This window comes from Physeter macrocephalus, chromosome 16, assembly GCF_002837175.3.
Source record: "Physeter macrocephalus isolate SW-GA chromosome 16, ASM283717v5, whole genome shotgun sequence".
Lineage (NCBI taxonomy): Eukaryota > Metazoa > Chordata > Mammalia > Artiodactyla > Physeteridae > Physeter > Physeter macrocephalus.
In genome coordinates, this window is record NC_041229.1 from 70264544 (window position 1) to 70282693 (window position 18150).

Genomic DNA, 18150 nt, shown 5'->3' on the forward strand with positions numbered 1-18150 from the left:
TTTTATTGAGCTTCATTTTATTGTGCTTCACAGCTATTGCACTTTTTACAAATTGAATGTTTGTGGCAACCCTGCCTAGTCAGATGATGGTTAGCATTTTTTTAGCAATAAAGTATTTTTTAATTAAGGTATATATGTTGTTTTTTTAGGCATAATGCTATTGTACACTTAATAGACTACAGTAGTGTATAAACATAACTTTTATATGGACTGGGAAACCAAAAATTCATGTGACTAGCTTTATTGTGATATTTGATTTACTGCAGTGGTCTGGAACCAAACCCATAATATATCTGAAGTTTGCCTATATTCAAAACTGAGTAAAACCAGGTGTTATAAACTCCATATATTCAAGAATGTAGAGGAAAACATGAACATTATAGGACAAGACATGGAAAACTTATATTGAATGTCTGGAGATGAAAAATACAGTGTTTGAGATGAAAAGTACTCTGGATTAGTACTGATTTGGAATAGCAACAGATTAGATATTATAGAAGAAAAGACTAATGAACTTGATGACATAACAATGAAACTGTCCCAAATGAAATACATAGAAAAAAGACTGTCAGTGCTCTGGAACATCAAATGGCCTCATATATGCAACTGGAGCCCCAGGAGGAGAAGGAAGGGACAGAAAAATATATTTGAAGAAGTAATGGCTGAAAATTTTCCAAATTTGAGGAAAACTCTGAACTCAGGTATCTTATGAAGCTTGGTAAACCCCAAGTAAAAGAAATGTGGGGAAAACTAACTAAATACCTAGTTTATAAATTACTATTATTTAGATAGGAGTAAAGGAACTAACTAATATCCTTTGAGTTCAGAGCAAAGGCAAGTAAATTATAATTAATCACATCAGATAATTTCGACATTTGTAATGGATACAACTATGTTTCCTGAGAACCTATCCTATGTCTGGATAGAGATAAAAGTGCATTGCACCATAGATGTGCCAGATTACTTATTTCCTACCAAGACAAACAAACAAACAAAACAACAGAATAAAGCTAGGGTATCCCTACATTATCAAGTGACTTATTTTAGCTGATAGTTTAGTAGAAAAAGGGCCTGGGATTTGGAGCCCAATAAACTATAATTCAAATTTTGTCCCTCCGTGTATGACTTTGGACAGTCATTTTATCACTCTGACTGCTTCTTCCTTTGTAAATTTAGACTACTACTGCCCAGCCTCATAGAGTTATTGGTAGTTAGATGAGCTAATATTTGTGAAATGTGTGCATGTTATTTTCGTTTTCTCTTTCTAATCCTCCTTCCTGAGTACTGTTTTCTGGCATCCCTTTTTGTTCCCTCTTAAACAGTGACCATTAGTACAGGAAGAGACCTTAGAGATCAGCTAGAATCAGACCCTTTTTTCTATAGATGAAGAAGTTGAGCCCAGAGAGGTCACATGTTTGCCACAGGGGAGAAAGTTCAGTTTCCAAGCTCTACTGTGTGTTTTGAGCAATAACATTAAAAGCAAGTTCTCTGTGTCTTCTCAGAAGCAAAACAGGAGTTAACATTTGCTGACAATTTATTTTAAACACAATAATGCAGATCTTAAACCTGAACATTTAAATGAATATGTTCATATTACAATTAAATTTCTAGAATGATAGAAGTGTTGTTAAGGGTGTTTTATGGCAGGATAAATGAAACAAATAAAGGTGAGGAGCTTAGCTTTCAAGCCCCTGCTAAAACCAGAGTTACAAGCCAGGTATTTGAATACTGTGCTCAGTATAGAAAAACAGGCATCTTAAAATAGACATTCTGTAAATATATGTAGCAAAGAATATAAAGAGACATCACTTTAGACATGAAAAATAAATTGTATATAGCATGGTATGTAAAACATAATTATAATGTGTGCTTGCTCTTTGCAAAAATTAATTTTAAACATAAATAGAGACCAGAATATAGACCATGAAGAGTGCCCACACCCAGAAAGCCACATAGAAGCCATGCTGTGGCATGCGGCTCCCTGGGCAAAGGCCCAGAAGAGCAGAGGAAGGCTTTGTGTTTCCATTTTTAAAGTACTTGCTATTGTTTGATTTTAAATATATATTAAAAAATTAGTGGCAGAGCCTATTTATAGTTCCAAGAACTTTTCAGAGAGAATAACACAAAAGCACTACAGAGCTGCTGAAATTTTAAATAATTCTTTGTAAATGCCCTAGGTTAATTTAGATCCCTGAAAACACATTAGGAAATTAAGCTGTAATGTGAGCTAATTCAGATTTTAATTTGGCAAAAAGAATGATCCAACTACACAGTTAATGGAAATAGAAACATAACACAGGGAAATTAATGAGGTTTCCTTCTGATGAATCTTCAAGGAGGTAGAGCATTAGCTTCTTTTGTTATTATTGTAGGAGAATGTGGCATTGTCTCTGAGGTATAAAATAACTGTGGCTTACTAAGTGATAATGTGCTTCATTTTTTAAAAAATAATTATTTATGGTAAACTCTTGTAGGATGAAGCAGCAGCACAGCCGCTGAATCTCTCATCCCGACCCAAGACAGCTGAGCCTGTAAAGTCTCCAACATCTCCCACCCAAAGCCTCTTTCCAGCCAGCAAAACCAGCCCTGTCAATCTGCCTAACAAAAGCAGCATCCCCAGCCCCATTGGAGGAAGCTTGGGAAGAGGATCCTCTTTAGGTAAATGGAAAGGTCAACACCAGGAAGAGACTTATGAATTAGGTAAAAGAAAGCAAAACATGTTTACTGATGACTGATTCTTGTTTCCAAAGTGTTCCTTAGTCCAAGAAAAAAAAAAAAGTGAAAGTAAATGAAGTAAAAGTAAAATCTTTTCTACTGAAACATAACCCAGTTATGGTGTCTTGGGTGACTAGAACTTTTAGAAAAGGTTATAATATAAATCCTGCTGGGATGGGTTCTTCAGATGATGATGAGTTAGATCCAGCACTCAGAGACTTAGAAATTTCTGTGTTTGGTCAGTGCTTTGCCGCTGAAGCAACTCTAGGCAGATTAAGAGTGAACATGAACCCTCCAAGGGCCTAAAGGAACCTGGCCTAAAAGCTGCCTGCCAGAAGTCCAAAATTTATTTCACATTTTATATTTTCTTTGTAAAATGTTTGTGAATTTTATATCTTATCCCATATCAGTTTTGCATTGAAGCAAATATGAATGACACACTTTTTTGACATCATATGAAATAAAGTTAATGTCTAGTAATATATGTCATAGTGATCCTCTGCCTCCTTACATTCTCTGATGTATTGCCAGGTATCTCTAGGGATATTCATACCCAGGTATGAGAATTATAGAGGAAAAAAAAATGGGATTTGGCATCAGGCAGACTTGGACTGAGAGAGAGCCTTTTACTTACTAGCTATGTGACCCTGTGAAAATTATTTAATATTTTTGAACTCAGTTTCCTAATCTCTGGAAGGGAAATATTATTACCTAGCTCAAAGGTTGTTATGAGAATTAAAAGAGAAAAAAATATATAAGTGCCTAACATGGTATCTGGCACCCAGAAGGCATGCAATTTAAAAAGACTGGACAACCGAATAGCAACACATTTACATATACATGTGGAATGAAACAGTAACTGCGGAAGCAGGAAAGCACGTAGTAGCAGAGAGCCAAATAAATATGAACATTATTGTTACTATGCTCTATATGTCTCTTAATTTTCAAATAAAGACACAAAATTTCAAAGGGATTTGGGACTAGAACTAGCATTTCTTCACCATATTACCTTCCTTGTGTTGTTGAATCCTATAGCCTGAATTGCTTCCTGTAATAAATAAAATAATGTGTAAGTGTAGCCATTTACAATTTAAAAAAACATTTTGCCTATCTTATCTCATTTGATTTTTCACAATAATCCAATGATTTAGGTAGTGTATTATTATTACTCTCATTGTATAATAAATTGTGGTCTTACAGTTAAAATGACTTGCCCACAGCCATGTAGGTATTAATTAGCAGAGTCAAAACTAGAATCCAGGTCCTCTGACATATAACTCAGTCCTCTTTTTATAAACTCACAGTTGGAATATATGCTGAGCTATGCTGAATCTAAGTGAATCTTCTGATGATGAGATGTAAATCTTCCTCATTGAAATTGGGGACATTAGGATCCATACAGCAGCCTATTCTCTTTTTGAGTCAGGATGCCTCTTTCAGGGGCCCAGAGGTTTTCACTCCAAGTCAGTGGGATTGCTGTGGGAAAGAGAAATGAATCATTTCCAGCATGTGAATATGATTGCTGAATTGTTGAAAGTAGTGAGATGAGGGGAAAAAAAAGCCAACATGAGGATAAATAATAGGTTTGATCTTGAAACGGCCCTCCTATAATCCACTTCTGAGTTTTGTTTGGAAAGCATTTGTTTTCTGTACTGAGCATTGTGAGGGACAAAGACGACTGTTTCACAGGCCCTGCTCTTATGGAGTTTATACCTCAGCAGAGCGTATTCTTTAGATTGTGAGCTAGAAATGAGCTGAAGTAATAGCACTCTTGTCCAGACAATACTGGATAGAATTTTTTTTTTAATCAGAAAAGCTTCAGAGCAAGAGATTTGGGTTTTCTATATCCTAAGAAGTGGCTGTTTAACTTTCTAAAACTTTTCCATAGATAGTGTTGGTGATATTTTCTAAACTCAAGTACATACAGACATGCACTGCACACACATAGACGTGTGATGTGAGCTTGATTGTAGTCTGATTTCATCTGTCCCTTCTGTCGCTGTGAGGTGTGTGCACACACACACAGATACACACACATACACACACACACACATACATGTGCTATGAAATGCTCATACCAGGATACACACAAGCTGATCGCATTAAACTTTATCACAGCAGCTGAAATCTATCAGTCAGCAAGCAATTGCCTTCTTTTTGCCTAAAATTGGAAAGCCTCATCTAAAGTATTAATTTTAACCTACAGTAAAATGCAAGATATGGAGGAAAATTAGTTTAATTTTGAATTTTGTCCTTCTGTGTTGCATGGAATATAATGAAAGTAAATGTTTTCACTTTATTTGAAGCTGTATACTTATGTGAAATCCATTCCCACACATACAGCCTTACTATCACGAAGACAGGGAACTGAGAGCAGTGGGTGTTCGGGCTGGGGGTAGGAAATGGGTTGTCATTCTCTTGGTAAATAACTGAGGCAGCATGATGAGTAGAATGCTTCATTAACCAGCCAGTGATTGGGGAACAGAGAGTGCGGTATGTTCCTTCCCACCCCTTCTCTCCTGCAGTGGACATATGAACACACAGATACAGATATCTGCTAAAGGACACATGTAGCCTCACAGATTTTTTTTGGCTGTGCCAGAAACAACTTTGCTGCATTAGCACACCAGATATAATGGTCAGCCTGCACAGATGACTCTGCACCCGTCCCCACCCCTTTCTTTTTTGTACGTGGGCCTCTCACTGTTGTGGCCTCACCCGTTGCGGAGCACAGGCTCCGGACGCACAGGTTCAGCGGCCATGGCTCACGGGCCCAGCCGCTCCGCGGTATGTGAGATCTTCCCGGACCGGGGCACAAACCCGTGTCCCCTGCATCGGTAGGCGGACTCTCAACCACTGCGCCACCAGGGAAGCCCCCCACCCCTTTCTTCACCACTACTGTGCCACTAATTGTTAGATATAGCCTGAATATATATATATATGTATGTATGTATATGAATCTAGGAACCTTCATCTGTGAGGAGTTGTGTTGACAGAACCCAGATGAACTGAAACGCTGGTCCTCCGAGGGCTAAAAAAACCCCAGCACAGCTCGCTTACCCTGGATTTCTGTGCTGTATTGCAGTTTTCTTAATAGCAAAGGTATCTCTTCCTTCTTCAGAGAATGTGGTGTTAATACGGGGAGTGGGTAGCAGCAGTATTTTTTAAGAGTCTAACCTTACAAGCCTCTAATAATGCATCCTGTATATGCAGATATCCTGTCCAGTCTCAACTCCCCTGCCCTGTTTGGGGATCAGGATACAGTGATGAAAGCTATTCAGGAGGCTCGGAAGATGCGAGAACAGATCCAGCGGGAGCAACAGCAGCAACAGCCGCATGGTGTTGATGGGAAACTGTCTACCATGAATAATATGGGGCTGAACAACTGCAGGAATGAAAAGGTAAAACTTGCTTCCCTCCTTCTGTGGCTCTGCTAGACCCATTGACTCATGGCTCTCTGGCTCTTTCCACGCTCCCAAGCATCAAACTGCAGCCAAAGATTTGGGGTCCTAGCTTGAGGGCTTTCTTGCATCACATTTAATCATTGGTGCTGATTAACAAATACACCCTTTCCCACTTAGTGTGGGTTGCCTCCCAGGTACCCAACCAGGCACCCAACCTACCTGGCTATTGGTGTTTATCTGTCCCATTCCAAAAGATTTAGAAATATCTTATAATAAAGGGGATGTATGAGGTTACAAGACTATCAGAATATTAAAAAAAGAAGAAGCATATATGCTCACAATGAAGGCTAATACATTACCATGACTTATCATTGAATTTATTACTAAGCTTCCTACCTGCCTGAGCAAAATAGAAAACAAAGCAACTTACAAAATGCATTCATTTATTTTTTGATTCAACAAATTATTTATCGAGTGCTTATTCTGTAATAGACACTGTTCTAGGCACCGGAGATACAACAGTGAACAAATCAGACAAAAATCTCTGTTCTCATAGAGCTTACATTCTAATAGGGGAACACAGATGAGGAAAAAATAAACAATTAAATACATAATGAGTAATGTCAGTAACATCAGGAGGTGACTCAATGCCGTGAGAAAAATGGAAGCAAGTTAAGGGAATAGGGAGTTATAGGATTGTTCTTTTAGATAGGTTGGTAGGGACTCTGCGGAAGTGTTACGGAGTAGAGAGATCTGAAGGAACCCCTGTGCAGGCCACATGAAGAGCGCCCAGGCAGTGGGAACAATGAGCTTAGAAGCTCTTAGAGTGTAGGACCAGCAACAAGGAGGCCAGCGTGGCAAGAGCAGCTTGAGGGAAGGGAGACCAGTGGGACGTGAAGTAAAGTAATAGCCTGGGGTAGAGTGTGTTAGACCTGTAGGCCTTGGAAAGGCTTTGTGTTTCACACAAAGTCTGAGTCCTGTGGGAATTCCTGGACTGGTCTTGTCCAGGGCATTGACATGATCTGATTTACATATAAAAGGATCATTCTGCCTAATGTGCAAGAACAGACTGCAGGGGGTTAAGAATGGAAATAGGCAGACCAGTTGAGAGGATATTGTCATAGACTGGGTGAAAAATTCTGATTATTTGATGAATAAATGATCCTTGCCATTCCTTGTCTTGTCTCTGCATCACTCCAGTTTCTGCCTCCCTCTTCACATGGCTATCTTCCCTCTGTGTATGTCCCCCTGTCTCCACATCTCCCTCTTCTTATAAGGACATCAGTCATTGGATTTAGGGTCCACCCTAATCCAGTGTGACCTTATTTTAACTTGATTAGATCTGCAAAGACCCCATTTCCTATAGATAAATAGACAGATTATATTAATATATAATATGTTAAATTTCTTCACATGGCTATCTTCCCTCTGTGTATGTCCCCCTGTCTCCACATCTCCCTCTTCTTATAAGGACATCAGTCATTGGATTTAGGGTCCACCCTAATCCAGTGTGACCTTATTTTAACTTGATTAGATCTGCAAAGACCCCATTTCCTATAGATAAATAGATTATATTAATATATAATATGTTAAATTAATCATTATTTGCCTTCTCCCTCCTCCACCTTGATTGATCCTCTTGGTGGGAGGTTCACATCAGGTAAGAGAGAAACTGTCTGGGGGAATGGTGGCTCTTTTGGTGTTGGTTAAGGCCTAAACTTTTATATATTGGGGACCTGCTATGCACATGCCAGTCACCGGATCTGCTCAATCAGTTAGGTGCCCCACTCCCCATTAAGTGCTCCAACCTTGGCAGTGGGCTCACAAAGCAGAGCCCCTCTTTAAGAACTGCCTTAGTAGATGGTTACATATACAGTAAGGTTTCAGGACCACAAGAAGAGAAGAGCCTTGCCCCCAAACCTTTTCTACCACTCTGATACTAGAGATAAACACAGTCAATCTTTTGACCTAAGACACTATACTATGCTCAGTGAGCACCATGAAATAGTAACATATTTAATCTTAATGTGAATAACTGTAAGATATTTTTGGGGGACCTAGATAGGTAAACCCATTTTGGCATAGGGATACTGGGTGGGAAATTGGGTTAAAAGCAAGAGAATGGATACATGCACCAGAGACCATCTCCTACCTTACAGTTTTGTCAGTGGTTAATCCTAAAATTAGTATGAGAAAGATGTTAGTGATTTGTTGAACTGAGTCTTTTAAAGTGTATTAGTTTTCAAATGACAGTAGTATATGCTTACTGAAAATTCTAATAATACAGACAGATACATGGTCAAAAGCAAATTACCCTCCTCACCCCATTAACTATCATAATGATTCAGAAGTTTTCTTTACATATGCAAGAAAGTGTTAATGAGTTTAAAACTATATATTCTCACTTGGAATGGTAGGCACCGAGTTGTCACTTACCAGCTGTGTGATATTTGGTAAGTTGAATAACTTCTCTGAATCTCAAGTTCTTCATCTGTAATGTGAGGGTAGTAATCTGGGTTACAATGAAATAAGATATATATGAATATACCTAGCAAAGCTCCTGGTACAGAGTAGGCACTTTCTCATGTTTCCCATAACTTGTAGACTAAACAGTGGGTGATCTTTGAATATATAGAACAAATGTACTATTTTGTCACAGATATGAGCTCCTCACATAATAATGGAAGGCTCAGCAGAAGGAAACGGAGTTCGATTTTTCAGAAGTTGGCATATTGACCAACTCACATAGTTAAACTCCTTTCTAGCTGAGTTGATGCACAAAACTATGGCAACTTCAGATTAGGTTAGATCACGGTTTCTCAGCCTCAGCATTATTGGCATTTTTGGCTGGAGAATTCTTTGTCATGGGTGGCTAATCTGGCCTCTACTCATTAGATGCCAGTAGTAGCACCACTCCTTTTGTGACAACCAAAAATGTCTCCAGACATTGCTAAATGTCCCCTATTGGGGGAGGGAGGACAAAATTACCCCTAGTTGAAAAATCACTGGGCTAATTAAATATATTTAGAATTAATATATTTCAGAAACTTTATTCCACAAAAAACCAAATTATTTTATTTAAATAATCATACTTGTTTTTAAATTATGAAGAATCATTTGCCTTTGATTAATGTTATGAATGAGATATTTCTTTGAAAAATTCATCTAGAAATTTTTGTTTGGAATATTAACATAGAGAATATTTAAAACAGAATGTGTATATGCCATTTAGCTTGGGGGAAAATAAGAAATAAATTCCATATTGTTGCAGCAACTGTGCCTTTCAGTGAAGCCCCCCCATCACATTAAGCAGGCTTAGACTAGCGGCATCCTGATATGTTTGCACTAAACCTAGGAGTAAATTGACACTGGACATCCCTTGCTTCCTGCAGTGACTCTCTGTTTGTCTGACACAGTGACCCTATATGGTTGAATTTATATCATCAGTTGAAGTTCAAGCTTAAGACTCTATTAACTTCAAATAGTACAGGTTAATTTTAAGTATTTCTCATTGACTTTTTAAAATTCATATGGAGGAAAGAAGTCTGAGGCTCCAGAATAATAACACCTGATTTTGTGTTGGAAGCCATGAGAGAGAGATGAGAGATTAGGTTAAGGTTGAAAAATAATAATAATGAATCTTAACTTGTCCTAAAACATATCACACTGAATGTAATTGAGCTCCTGAAGATAAGTGGCAAAGTGTCTTCTACAGAATCAGAAAACCCTGGTTTCCCAGTTGAAGGGAGTTGTTGTCTCAGTAGATGACTTTATTGGGGTTGAATTTGGGGCACCGGAAAAGTCCATTATATTCAGGGCTGTTGTGCTCACAAGCTCTCCTTTACATGATCTCCCTCCCAAATAATGTCGCACTTTTGAATGTATATTTGTGGATGTGTAGGCTTTGTTTAGTTTCTAGAGTATGTATCTATCCTTGTTTGCTAGGTTTGTTGCAGCCAGAAGAGTAAATTAAGAACAATGTTAAAGGGCTCCTGTGATAGTCGATTTGGCTCTCTTATAATCAAAATGTCCATCTTAATTTTATGAGGTTTCAGAAGACACTACTTTTTCTTCTGAGAATCATATTTTCTTCTGAGATCAAAGAGGGTAAATATATAATGTGCAATAAGATTGGTAAAATGGATTGTGGCAAAGTCAGTTTAACTGTCTTCAAAATTGTCCTCTTTGGAATTACCTCCGTTTTCTTAAATGTAAAGATCCATAAATTAGATTTCTGAATTTATTCTTGTAAACCATAATACAGTTTTAGAGATTTTTTCTCAGTGTTTCTGTCATAACACCTTGTAATTTATAAAGCATATCTCATCACGCTCATCTTTGGATATTTTTTTTACAAATGAGCGTGTCACAGATTTGAGCTCCCTGAGAAGCAGACTGTGAGATGGAGATTAAGGAGCAGGTTTACTGGGGCGGTGGGGGGGGTGCTCTTTCTGATTGCCACCTGTAGAAGGGAAAGGATGAAAGCAGAATAGGACTGTGATGCAGTCTTAACCAAAGCCTTAGCCAACCTCATTTGAAGCTTTGAGATGGCCATGGCCATGCAGAATTGTCCCAAGTTGGATGGAGGGGGTGAACTTTTACACACTTATATCAACCAGTCATTGGATGAGGGTTACCCTGGGAAGGGGACATAACCTTAGGTGATGTGACTCTCTTTAGTTGAGGCAGTGCCGAAGAGGGCCAGGAGCTGAGGGTGAGTAACGACGTTCCCTGCAGCTGAGGAAATAAATCAGTCCTGAAGGGGAATCTGGGCAATGCATCACAATGTCCACTGTAGAGTTGTTTTTGTGACATTTACTAACATTAGATGTATATAAAACATGCTTTGTATGTTTCATAACTGAAGGGAAACATTTACTACACAGGCATGGGGTGCTTGTGTCTTTATGACACATACAGAATCACATATATGTCCATATGAATACATGTTTACCCATGGTGTATTTCACTTTATTGGGTAAACCCCTGTTTTGACACTTTAAAATGAAACATTGTTGACTTGCTCAGCCAGAACGGCACCAATGGAGTTGTTCTGGTTGGCTGTGTCACAGGATATTTAGGGTCTGTTAAATATATAGATTGTAGGGACAATAGACTGTAACGGCGCCTTAGGAGCTGTTATGCTCCATCATTTCAACATAGCTGCTGTGCATGGATCATGAGTGTCTTGCCAGCCGAAGTCTAAGTTACTTCCCTGGGTTTTAGCTTTCCACAGCAAGAACACCGACAACCTCCCATAGTACCAGAGCAATTAGATCATATTATAGGCTAATTGCTTACCAAATTTTGTTGTTTGACATCTCCAAGACAGAATTTCAGTCAGAACAGTACACTGCAGAATTTTAGATAGGCAGCTTCTAAATGTCCTTAGAGCTAAGCTAAACGCATCTGGCTAGAAGAGAGGCAAGGCAGGGTGGGCCTTCTTAGTGTTAAAGTGCGTTTTGTAACTTTTTTGACTTCCTTGATATTTGAATGCTGACTCGGTGATTGGTTAGAGCACTTTCCTGCATAGGTATTTTGTAACTTAAGTATCTAGTTATTTTGGTCATCTTAATAACCTTGAGGAGCCAGAAAGCTGATTACCTACTTATCAGAGTTGCTCATAAATAGGCCGATTACACATTATACATGTGACCTGAACTGCTGTTCCCTTCATCTTCTGCGAATCTCTTAAGAAAAATTCTTGACCTTACCGGATGTCAAAATGAGCTACCATGAACACTATTATCACACTCTATCTGCCTCTGAAGTATATTTGTGGGATTAAAACTGTAGAGTGAAAGAACTGGAGGGGACATAACATTTGACCTGGTCCAATAGCTTCAATTCACAGACAGGAAAACTGAGACCTAAAGAAAGAAAATGACTTACCCATGGTCACATAGTGGATTCCTGTCAGAGCAGGAATTAAATCTCAGCTTTCCTAATTCTTAATCAATGATATTTCTATTTATAGAACAGTATTAAATTCATTTACTAATTTTCTATGAGATCTTTAAGCTTATTACATACAAAAGTACTTTTTACATTTGTAATCCAAAACTTTTGATGGAATAAGACAGGGTAAAGATAAACAGAAACAGTGAAGCAGAAAAGCACTGAGACCCCCGCTTCCTGTATACTTTTCACTTTATGTCTGGGTAGGGCATTCTTCCCTACCATGATGTCCATTGGTTCTGGCTCTGGAAAGATATCAGTCAGAAAACAGAAGCTCAAATGATGCTAGCACAGACAAAGAGACAGAAGAGGTGGCTAGACCAGGAGCAGTAATAGAATTAGAGGCCACACGGTATATTGGAAAGAGCATGGGTTTTGGAGTTGGTTAATCCTGTGTCTCAGTTTCTAGGATTAATCTTGGAAGCAGCCTGTACTGTTTTCTAACAGTGTTATTTAAATAAGTTACTTAACCTCTGTGAGTTTCAATGAACATACCTGTAAAATGGAGATAATTATCCTTTCCTTGAAGGATCATTTTGAGGGAAAACATATGTAGAGCACATATCTGGCACAGGAGGTGCTCCATTAATATTAGGTTCTTTTCCACTTTAGAACCTCAGACAGGTGGTCAAACCTGTTGTTAACTTTATTAAATTTTCATTCTGACACTCTCCAAAGGTGAATGGATTAACTACTGCTCCTTGGAGCCAAAATGTCTTAAGATAGAGTAGGTTAGTTAGAAGCTAACAGGCACCTTCTTACAAACTCAAGATATGCATTTTTCTTTTTCACTCTTAAAGTAACTTGTATACCCTAGTTACTTGCTAGGATCTGCTCATAGCCAACATGATAATGTTCAGATTTTATAATATTAGTGTGCTAGGGAGCTTTTGTTCCTACTAATTTAATATATACTTTAATATATTTCCAGAAAAATCAGAATTTCAATCTATGCTTTTTGAGAATACTTAACCTGATTCTTGATAACTATATGCATTTCTCATGCCAAAATTATATTTTTTCAATCAAGTAAATAGGAAAATAATAATCCAGTCACTAAGGCACATTGTAAACTTGTTCCTGTTTGTTCAAGAAAGCAGTTGTTCATTTTTTACAAGTGTAGATTCTTGCTTCTCACCCATACTTTGCAAAAACATCAGAATAGTACATCAGTATTACACTGATGTAATACTGCCCCCTTTTATTGGAAATGAAAAACATACTAGACGTCTCCTGCTTCACATTGTCAGTTGCCACAGCTCCTTGTTACTTATACAATTGATTCAGATATTCATTGTTGCATGACAGGATAAGTTCAGACAGAAGATCAATATAGCTGTACAACAATAAGTGAAAGGGGAGTGTGAGCAAATTATTTAGCAAAGTGTGTTTGGAATAAATGAGTTTCTTATATAGCACACAAACTAGTGAGGTTACTCCAAAGGAGTATATAGTATTGATTAATCAGGACGGTAATTTTTGTGAGCAGTTGACTAACATGTTCAGTTGTGCTTTTGTGTATGTCAACTTATTCCCAAGATACTGACAACTTGTACTATGAGCGGTTTGGGCATATTAGAGATTTTACAGTAAGGGGGCAAATTCTAATTATAGCATCCTCTTTTGCAAAGCAGAGCAATAGTTGGGTTTTAAAAAAAATTTATTCAGTTAATTTATTTATTTTTGGCTGCGTAGGGTCTTCGTTGCTGCGCGTGGGCTTTCTCTAGTTGCGGTGAGCGGGGCCTGCTCTTTGTTGTGGTGCGCGGGCTTCTCACTGTGGTGGCTCCTCTTGTTGTGGAGCATGGGCTCTAGGTGCGCAGGCTTCAGTAGTTGTGGTGCGCGGGCTCTAGAGCGGAGGCTCAGTAGTTGTGGCTCGCGGGCTTAGTTGCTCTGTGGCATGTGGGATCCTCCCGGACCAGGGCTCAAACCTGTGTCCCCTGCATTGGCAGGCAGATTCTTAACCACTGTGCCACCAGGGAAGTCCCAATAGTTGGTTTTTTAAAAAAACGTTTATGTAGTACTTTTCACATCCTGACAAGAAACATTTTTATAGTGCTTCTATGTTTCAAAAATATTATCACATATGTTATCTCTCTTGAACCATTCCAAATTCAGGGATATAGATAATACTCTCCTTGTTTTGCAGATTAGGGACCTAACACCAGCTCTAGATCATTCTGCTCCATCATTACCTCTCTATCGTCTCATTTGTTCCCTACATCTCTGTGAGATTGACAGGGCAATTTTAGCTAAAATCTGAAACAAGACATACATCTGAGTTTCAAACATCAATTTTAACGAAGTGAATGCTAAAATCATGAGATAAAGAAGTCTACCTAGATATATATGCTTCATGCGTATTTCTTGTAAAGGAGTAACTATATGTATACTTGTGATAGTGTTGTTCTAAAACAGCATACAAAGGTCAAAAATGCCATAAATTAGAAAAAAAATGTAAGTTTTATTAGTGTTAGACTTTACATTTGAACCAATAACATTGAACAACTAAACAGTGCTGTATATAGACTCCTGGCTATCATTAAGTTCAATGTTATCGTTAAGTTCCTTTTATTTTTGTTGTCAGGGTTATTTGATTGGTTGCCTAGCTACTAGTTTAAGACCCAATTCATAAAAAACAGCAACAAACTTGTTTGGCTCTTCTCTTCTCCGCAGGTTAAATGGAATGAATGGTGAGAATTTATCTCAGTTTAAAAGGTTCAAGATACTTCCTAGGGTTGGGGTGGGGGGAAGAGTAAATATAAAACTTTTAGTTTTGTTTACAACAAATGTTTTAAATCAAAAGGCCATGTCCAATAAAGATGCAGACGTAGAGAATGGACTTGAGGACACGGGGAGGGGGAAGGGTAAGCTGGGAGGAAGTGAGAAAGTGGTATGGACATATATACACTACCAAATGTAAAACAGATAGCTAGTGGGAAGCAGCCGCATAGCACAGGGAGATCAGCTCAGTGCTTTGTGACCACCTAGAGGGGTGGGATAGGGAGGGTGGGAGGGAGATGCAGGAGGGAGGGGATTTGGGGATATATGTATACGTATAGCTGATTCACTTTGTGATACAGCAGAAACTAACACACCATTGTAAAGCAAGATTTAAAAAAAAAGGCCATGTCCAGTTAAAGGATCTGCCAGTGAAAGGGTTAAAATTTGACACATCACAGTTAATAATTTTGCATAAAGAGTTGTTGGTTTGGGCATGTATGGAGCACATTTATTAATAATAAGAATGTTATAGCCCTAACCTCCCACTATGGCAAGTACTTTCTAATACTTAATCCTTCTAGATCTAATCTCTTAGTCCTTCTAGATCAGCTATTCTCAACTCTTTTGGTCCCAGGGCCCCTTTACACACACACACACACACACACACACACACACACACATACACACGCATATATTTATATATATATAAATGTTTATAATATATAATATTAAAACTTAAAAATTATTTATTCATTTAAAAATCATAATAAAACCATTAGATGTTAATGTAAATAACATTTTTTAGTATTAAGTATATTTTTCAAAATAAAAAAATAGTAAGAAGAATGGCTTTGTTTTAGCTTTTTGCAAATCTCTCTGATGTCTGGCCTAGTAGTAGACAAGCTTGATTCTTATTTCTGCTTCTGCATTCAGTCTGTTGCTTTATCTCAAAGCCATGTAACTTTCTTTCTTTCCTTCCTTTCTTTCAACATCTTTATTGGAGTATAATTGCTTTACAATGGTGTGTTAGTTTCTGCTTTACAACAAAGAGAATCAGCTATACGTATACATATATCCCCATATCTCCTCCCTCTTGCCTCTCCCTCCCACCCTCCCTATCCCACCCCTCTAGGTGGTCACAAAGCACGGAGCTGATCTCCCTGGGCTATGCAGCTGCTTCCCACTAGCTATATATTTTACATTTGGTAGTATATATAAGTCCATGCCACTCCCTCACTTCGTCCCAGCTTACCCTTCCCCCGTCCCCGTATCCTCAAGTCTCTTCTCTACGTCTGTGTCTTTATTCCTATCCTGCCCCTAGTTTCTTCAGAAACATTTTTTTTTTTAGATTCCATATGTATGTATTAGCATACAGTATTTGTTTTGCTCTTTCTGACTTACTTCACTGTGTATGACAGACTCTAAGTCCATCCACCTCACTACAAATAACTCAATTTCATTTCTTTTTTATGGCTGAGTAATATCCCATTGTATATATGTGCCACATCTTCTTTATCCATTCATCTATCAGTCGACACTCAGGTTGCTTCCATGTCCTGGCTATTGTAGAGCTGCAATGAACATTGTGGTACATGACTCTTTTTGAATTAATAGTTTTCTCAGGGTATACGCCCAGTAGTGGGATTGCTGGGTCGTATGGGAGTTCTATTTTTAGTTTTTTAAGGAACCTCCATTTTGTTCTCCATAGTGGCTGTATCAGTTTACATTCCCACCAATAGTGCAAGAGGGTTCCCTTTTCTCCACACCCTCTCCAACATTTATTCTTTGTCGATTTTTTGATGATGGCCATTCTGACTGGTGTGAGGTGATACATCATTGTAGTTTTGATTTGCATTTCTCTAATGATTAGTGATGTTGCTCATCCTTTCATATGTTTGTTGGCAATCTGTATATCTTTTTGGAGAAATGTCTGTTTAGGTCTTCGGCCCATTATTGGATTGGGTTGTTTGTTTTTTTGATATTGAGCTGCATGAGCTGCTTGTAAATTTTGGGGATATTCTGAGGGTTGTCTTTTGGTCTTGTTTATGGTATCCTTTGCTGTGCAAAAGCTTTTAAGTTTCATTCGGTCCCATTTGTTTATTTTTGTTTTTATTTCCATTTCTCTAGGAGGTGGGTCAAAAAGGATCTTGCTGTGATTTATGTCATAGAGTGTTCTGCCTATGTTTTCCTCTAAGAGTTTTATAGTGTCTGGCCTTACATTTAGATCTGTAATCCATTTTGAGTTTATTTTTGTGTATGGTGTTTAGGGAGTCTTCTAATTTCATTCTTTTGCATGTAGCTGTCCAGTTTTCCCAGCACCACTTTTTGAAGAAGCTGTCTTTTCTTCATTGTATATTCTTGCCTCCTTTTTCAAAAATAAGGTGACCATGTGTGCATGAGTTTATCTCTGGGCTTTCTATGCTGTTCCATTGATCTATATTTCTGTTTTTGTGCCAGTACCATGCTGTCTTGATTACTGTAGCTTTGTAGTATAGTCTGAAGTCCAGTAGCCTGATTCCTCCAGCTCCATTTTTCTTTCTCTAGATTGCTTTGGCTATTCGGGATCTTTTGTGTTTCCATTCAAATTGTGAATTTTTTTTGTTCTAGTTCTGTGAAAAATGCCAGTGGTAGTTTGACAGGGACTGCATTGAATCTGTAGATTGCTTTGGGTAGTATAGTCTTTCACATTTTTCATCACTAGTGTATAGGACTGCAAGAGATTTCTGTGCATTAATTTAGTATCCTGCTACTTTACCAAATTCATTGATTAGCTCTAGTAGTTTTCTGGTAGCATCTTTAGTATTCTCTGTGTATAGGCTCATGTCATCTGCAGTGACAGCTTTACTTCATCTTTTCCAATTTTGATTCCTTTTATTTCTTTCTTCACTGATTGCTGTGGCTAAAACTTCCAAAACTATGTTGAATAATAGTGGTGAGAGTGGACAACCTTGTCTTGTTCCTGATCTTAGAGGAAATGGTTTCTGTTTTTCACCATTGAGAACGCTGCTGACTGTGGGTTTGTCATATATGGCCTTTATTATGTTGAGGCAATTTCCCTCTATGCCTACTTTCTGGAGGGTTTTTATCATAAATGCATGTTGAAATTTTGTCGAAAGCTTTTTCTGCATCTATTGAGATGATCGTATGGTTTTTCTCCTTCAGTTTGTTAATATGGTTTATCACATTGATTGATTTGCGTATATTGAAGAATCCTTGCATCCCTGGGATAAACCCCACTTGATCATGGTGTATGATCCTTTTAATGTGCTGTTGGATTCTGTTTGCTAGTATTTTGTTGAGGATTTTTGCATCTATATTCATCAGTGATATTGGTCTGTAATTTTCTTTTTTT

General features: G+C 38.0%; 1 protein-coding gene across 12 annotated transcripts in view; it reads left to right on the forward strand.

Moving 5' to 3' along the window:
• Positions 1-18150, forward strand: part of LOC102980368 (transcription factor SOX-6) — a 297561-nt gene that overhangs the window by 205852 nt on the left and 73559 nt on the right. For 11 of the 12 annotated variants that reach the window (XM_028500833.2, XM_028500838.2, XM_028500834.2 and 8 more), the window contains 2 exons: positions 2475-2700; positions 5929-6116. In XM_028500833.2, coding sequence (XP_028356634.1) covers positions 2475-2700; positions 5929-6116 — 414 coding nt within the window. The remainder of the gene's footprint in view (positions 1-2474; positions 2701-5928; positions 6117-18150) is intronic. The other variant, XM_028500835.2, reaches the window with a different exon arrangement.